The sequence below is a fragment of the Somniosus microcephalus genome, unplaced genomic scaffold, assembly GCF_052327205.1.
Source record: "Somniosus microcephalus isolate GS21.2 unplaced genomic scaffold, FLI_Smic_1.0 unresolved_chr1, whole genome shotgun sequence".
NCBI lineage: Eukaryota > Metazoa > Chordata > Chondrichthyes > Squaliformes > Somniosidae > Somniosus > Somniosus microcephalus.
In genome coordinates this window covers 29,522,618-29,528,971 of record NW_028225179.1, presented here as the reverse complement: position 1 = coordinate 29,528,971, position 6,354 = coordinate 29,522,618, and the positions used below count along the sequence as shown (strand labels likewise).

General features: G+C 45.6%; 1 protein-coding gene across 1 annotated transcript; it reads right to left on the bottom strand.

Annotated features, from left to right (window-relative positions):
- Positions 1–1,171: 1,171 nt before the first annotated feature.
- Positions 1,172–6,118, bottom strand: LOC147094553 (uncharacterized). Its single transcript, XM_085974391.1, has 3 exons — positions 4,687–6,118; positions 2,571–2,643; positions 1,172–1,363 (listed from the first exon to the last, which is right to left on the bottom strand). The coding sequence occupies exons 1-3, from the start codon at positions 6,031–6,033 to the stop codon at positions 1,203–1,205; spliced, it is 1,581 nt and encodes a 526-aa protein (XP_085830517.1). The 5' UTR covers positions 6,034–6,118; the 3' UTR covers positions 1,172–1,202.
- Positions 6,119–6,354: the final 236 nt, after the last annotated feature.

The following is a 6,354-nucleotide window of genomic DNA, read 5'->3' as shown; positions in this document are numbered from 1 at the left end:
ATTGACCACAATGGTACCAGGGATGAAGGACTTCAGTTATGTGGAGAGACTGGAGAAGCTGGGGTTGTTCTCCTTAGAGCAGAGAAGGTTGAGAGGAGATTAGATGGAGGTGTTCAAAATCATGAGGGTGTCTGGACAGAATAGAATGAGGGAAACTGTTCCCATTGGCGGAAGGCTCGAGAACCAGAGGACAGATTTAAGGTGATTGTCAGAAGGTCCAAAGGCTCCTCACAGCTTACTGTCCCACCTAGCTTTGTATCATCAGCAAACTTGGATACATTACACTCGGTCCCTTCATCTAGGTCATTAATATAGATTGTAAATAGCTGAGGCCACAACACTGATCCACGCGGCACCCCACTAGATACAGCCTGCCAACCTGAAAAAGATCCGTTTATCCCTGCTCTCTGTTTTCAGTCCGTTAACCAATCCTCTATCCATGCTACTATATTACCCCCAACCCCATGAGCCCTAATCTCGTGTAATAAACTTTTATGTGGCACCTTATCGAATGCCTTTTGGAAATCCAAATATACTACATCCACTGGTTCCCCTCTATCTAGCCTGTTAGTTACATTCTCAAAAAACTCGAATAAATTTGTCAAACACGATTTCCTTTTCATAAAACCATGTTGACTCTGCCGAATCATGTTATGATTTTCTAAGTGACTTGATACCACTTCCTTAACAATGGATTGCAGCATTTTCCCGATGACTGATGTAGCTTTCAAAAGCTCTTATAATAATGTGTCCGTGACTACACAAACCACTCTGGGTACAGGTATATTGTGTATCAGTAAAACAGTCCGTGACTACACAAACCACTCTGGGTACAGGTATATTGTGTATCAGTAAAACAGTCCGTGACTACACAAACCACTCTGGGTACAGGTATATTGTGTATCAGTAAAACAGTCCGTGACTACACAAACCACTCTGGGTCCAGGTATATTGTGTATCAGTAAAACAGTCCGTGACTACACAAACCACTCTGGGTCCAGGTATATTGTGTATCAGTAAAACAGTCCATGACTACACAAACCACTCTGGGTCCAGGTATATTGTGTATCAGTAAAACAGTCCGTGACTACACAAACCACTCTGGGTACAGGTATATTGTGTATCAGTAAAACAGTCCATGACTACACAAACCACTCTGGGTCCAGGTATATTGTGTATCAGTAAAACAGGTTTATTAAGCATTAAACATCCGGTACAAAGAAGTAGTACTTAACAAGAAGATAGTCACAGTCTGTTCGTTCAAACCCCGGCGTTCCTTCTGAGTGTCCGCGGCGCAAGTCTCCTGATGTATCTTGCTGTGTTCCGTTGACCCATGCGCGCTTCCTTGGGATCTTGCTGTGTTCTGTTGATCGAAGCTCCTATCAATCTCTGGTTACACGGTGCGCGCTTTCGATTTTCAAAACCTGCATCTTTATACCCTTTTTCCTCTCGTTCTGCCTACGTGGCAGTAATTAACCCTCTAACACCTGGTAAAAAGTCTTGTTCCCCTCTTTGATCCTTCTGACTTTTTCTCCATGCATAACAAAGTACCCTTATCTCAGATCTTGACTTTTCACAGAACACTCCCCAGAATGTTGACAAAACAGTCGGTCCATCCTATAGCTGGACCAATGAAGGATGTCTCCAACTCTTATCTATCTCTCTAGTTTTTATCTCTTTAAGCATAATATTGCTGAATTCCTCGTCTCCATAAACTTAGCACAACATTCCATTACTTCAGTAATTTTAAACAGAGGTTTTTAGTCAGGTTGGCATAATCCCATCCTGCTTTGCTCTCAGCCATTCTCCATTTTATACAGGCTTTTAGGCTCTTAACATACAATTTCACATATTATAGTTATATTAGAGTGGTTATCGAATCTTAATAATGTTTACTAAATCCTACAGGTGCACCCTATCCTACACTGATGTCACGCTAACTGGCCTGTAGTTCCCTGTTTTTCCTCTCCCACCTTCCTTGAATAGCGGTGTTACATTTGCGACCTTCCAATCCGCTGGGACCATTCTACAATCTCGGGAATTTTGGAAGATCAAAACCAATGCATCCACTATCTCTTCAGCCACCTCTTTTACAACCCTAGGATGTAGGCCGTCAGGTCCAGGGGATTTGTCGGCTTTTAGTCCCATTAGTTTTCCTAGTACCTTTTCTCTACTTATATTAATTATGTTAAGTTCCTCACCCTCATTACACCCTTGGTTCCCCACCATTGTTGGTGTGCTTTTTGCGTCTTCTACTGTGAAGACATTTTTTTAATGTTTCTGCTATTTTCTTATTCCCCATAATAATTTCTGCTGCCTCAGCCTCTAACATAGAAACATAGAAGATAGGAGGAGGAGTAGGCCATTCGGCCCCTTGAGCCTGCTCCGCCATTCAATGAGATCATGGCTGATCATCAAAATTCAGTACCCTGTCCCTATAGAAACATAGGCTAAACCTATTACAACACAGTCCAAGCAGAATCTATTACCTGTGAACCAACAGCTTCAAATATCTGATTAATCATTCCAGTAAAATATTTGAATTCACAGCGGAAGATAAGCTGTTTTACCTCTACGATAGATGGGTTCATGTTCCGGAATATGCAGAGCCAGTATACGCACACCTGCCTTGTACTGAAGGGTCTGCAATGTTAAAAACAATGTTTGGCAGGTTTTCTCAATTACAAAAATGAATCTGACCAGCACAAGTCAAATGAGGAATATCCGGGGGCAGTAGATGACACACGGTCCAACCACCCAGTCCCCAGGTTTGACACATACCGTACACTACTCTGCCCATCTTACCTTCAGCCGCCTGTTCAGCCATTCATTACACACCACATTCAGTGTTCTCGCAGCTCTGTACATGTGTACGTATGTTGGAAAGTACAGGGGCTGCACTGTGGTACAAAGCAGTAACATAGTGAGGGATTGAGATGACAACACAAAAAAACAGGTTTTAGCTGTTTATTGATATCTTCTCAACCCTGAGATAAGACAGATCCTGACTACACGCTCCAGCCTGTTGGTCTTACTATTACATACAGGACTTACATGGGCAGCTTTATTCCTTTTCATCAGCATCGTGACATACAACTCAAAGTACAGTGAGATAAGGTAGCGGCTGGTGTGAATGGGGGGCTAGAGGGAGGACAATGATGAGGAGGAGATAGGTTCTTGTGACCAATTCCCCACATGGTCAGCTCTCAATCATACAGAGGCTAGCTGCTTCCCTGCATTTATATAGTGCCTTTCACGACCACCGGACTTCTCAAAGCACTTTACAGCCAATTAAGTACTTTTTTTGAAGTGGAGTCACTGTTGCAATGTAGGAAAGGGACCAGCGTTTACTTTTGCTACTCTTTTCCTTTTTACATACTTGTAGAAACTCTTACAATCTGCTTTTATATTTCTTACTAGTTTTCTCTCATTCTATTTTTTCCCTTTTTATCAATTTTTTGGTCAACCTTTACTGGTTTCTGAAACTCTCCCAATCCTCAGGCTTACTATTATTCTTTGCAACATTATAAGCTTCTTCTTTCAATCTAATGCTATCCTTAACTTCTTTAGTTCGCCACGGTTGGATCACTTTTCCTGTGGAGTTTTTGTTTCTCAATGGAATGTATTTTTGTTGAGAATTATGAAATATTTCTTTAAATGCTAGCCACTGCTTATCTACCGCCATATCTTTTAATCTATTTTTCCAATCTACCTTAGCCAACTCGCCCCTCATACCTATGCAATAGGCTTTATTTAAGTTTAAGACTCTAGTTTTGGACTGAGGCAAATGCCTCTCAAAATTAACGTAAAATTCTATCATATTATGATCACTCTGCCCCAGAGGATCCTTTACTATAAGATTGCTAATTAACCCTGTCTCATTACACAACACATGATCTAAAATAGCCTGTTCCCTGGTTGGTTCCATGACATATTGTTTTAGGAAACTGTCCCAAATGCATCCCATGAACTCATCCTCCAGACTACCTTTGCCAATTTGATTTGTCCATTCTATATGAAGATTAAAGTCCCCCAAGATTATTTCATTATTTTTGTTGCAAGCTCCTGTTATTTCTTGATTAATATTCTGTCCAACGGTTTAGCTATGGTTAGGGGGCCTATATACTACCAGTGTTTTCTACCCCTTGTTGTTCCTTAGCTCCTTATTCTACTTCCTGATCTTCCGAGTCAAGATCCTTTCTCGCTTCCGTTTTTCAAAATGATGGCCACGGGATCTTTTACGCCCCCCTGAGATGGCAGAGGGGGCCTTGGTTTAACGTTGCATCCGAAAGATGTCACCGCTGACAGAGCAGCTCTCCCTCAGTACTGCCCTGGAGTGTCAGCCTAGATACGTGCTCAAGTCTCCAGAGTGGGACTCAAACCCACGACCTTCTGACCCTAGAGGTGAGAGTGTCACCCACTGAGCTGAGGCTGACACCTCTTAAACTCCAGCCTAGTTAGTGGGGTTATTATCAGCATCTTCAAACCGCCCCCCACCCCCCCCAACCCCGTAATTGCCATTATTAACACAGAACAGTCCTTCATGTGATTAACAGCAGAATGGGACCAGTGCGCTCAGGTGTGAACTCGCTGGTGTCTCAGCAGGTGAGTTGAAGTGGTGAATTCCTTTTCACACACACAGCAGGTGAACAGCCTCTCCCCGGTGTGCAGTCGCTGGTGTCTCACCAGGTGCGATGACTGACCAAACCTCTTCCCGCAGTGAGAGCAGCTGAACGGCCTCTCCCTGGTGTGGATGCGTCGATGCTTCTTCAGGCCCTTGGAACATTTGAAACTCTTGTCGCAGTCGGAACATTTAAACGGCCTCTCATCAGTGTGAACCCGCTGGTGTTCCCGCAGAGAGGCGAGACGAGTGAATCCTTTCCCGCACTCGGAGCAGGTGAACGGCCTCTCGTCAGTGTGAACCAGCTGGTGTTCCTGCAGAGAGCGGAGACGAGTGAATCCTTTCCCGCACTCGGAGCAGGTGAACGGCCTCTTGTCAGTGTGAACCAGCTGGTGTTCCCGCAGAGAGTTGAGACGAGTGAATCCTTTCCCGCACTCGGAGCAGGAGAACGGCCTCTCGTCAGTGTGGACTCGCTGGTGCAGCAGTAGAGAGGAGGGACGAGTGAATCCTTTCCCGCACTCGGAGCAGGAGAACGGCCTCTCATCAATGTGAACCAGCTGGTGTTCCTGCAGAGAGTCGAGACGAGTGAATCCTTTCCCGCACTCGGAGCAGGAGAACGGCCTCTCGTCAGTGTGAACCAGCTGGTGTTTCCGCAGAGTGGAGGGACAAGTGAATCCTTTCCCGCACTCGGAGCAGGTGAACGGTCTCTCGTCAGTGTGAGCCAGCTGGTGTTTCCGCAGAGAGGAGGGACGAGTGAATCCTTTCCCGCACTCGGAGCAGGTGAACGGCCTCTCGTCAGTGTGAACCAGCTGGTGTTCCCGCAGAGAGGAGGGACAATTGAATCCTTTCCCGCACTCGGAGCAGGAGAACGGCCTCTCGTCAGTGTGAACCAGCTGGTGTATCAGCAGGGTGGAGGAGAGAGTGAATCCCTTCCCACACACGGAGCAGGTGAATGGCCTCTCCCCGGTGTGAACACGCTCGTGTATCAACAGTTGGTAAGACTGGTTAAACCTCTTCTCACAGTGAGAGCAGGCAAACGACTTCTCCCCGGTGTGAACTCGCCGGTGTCTCAGCAGAGCGGATTGTGTAGTGAATCCCTTCCCGCACACTGAGCAGGTGAATGGCCTCTCCCCGGTGTGAACTCGCCGGTGTCTCAGCAGAGCGGATTGTGCAGTGAATCCCTTCCCGCACACGGAGCAGATGAATGGCCATTTCACAGAGTGACTGCGTTGATGAGTCTCCAGCTCGGAAAGGCAACTGAATCCTATCCCGCATTCCCGACATTTGCACAGACTCCCCTCGCTTTGGTTACACTTGTGCCTCCCCAGGCTGCACCTTCGGTTGAATCCACGTCCACACACAAGACACGTGTGCAGTTTGCCCGCAGTCTGATTGCTGCTTTCCGCTTCCATATGTCGATGATATTCAGGTCCTGATGAATCGAGTGACTCCGTCAGATCTTCGTGTGAAGTTTGCGTTAAGCTGCCCGTCTGCAATTCCTCCCCTTGCAAGAGACAGTAAAAGAGGTTTATATAAGTAATTAATGTAAATACAGGAGAGAAAATAAAGAAAGACTGGCCTTTATACAGCGCCTTTCACGACCAACGGTTTTACAGCCAATGAATTACTTTATGAAGTGTAGTCGCTGTTGTAATGTGGGAAACACTGCAGCTAATTTACATGATAAATAATGGCCAGGACACCAGGGATAACTTTCCTGCCCTTCTTCGAAA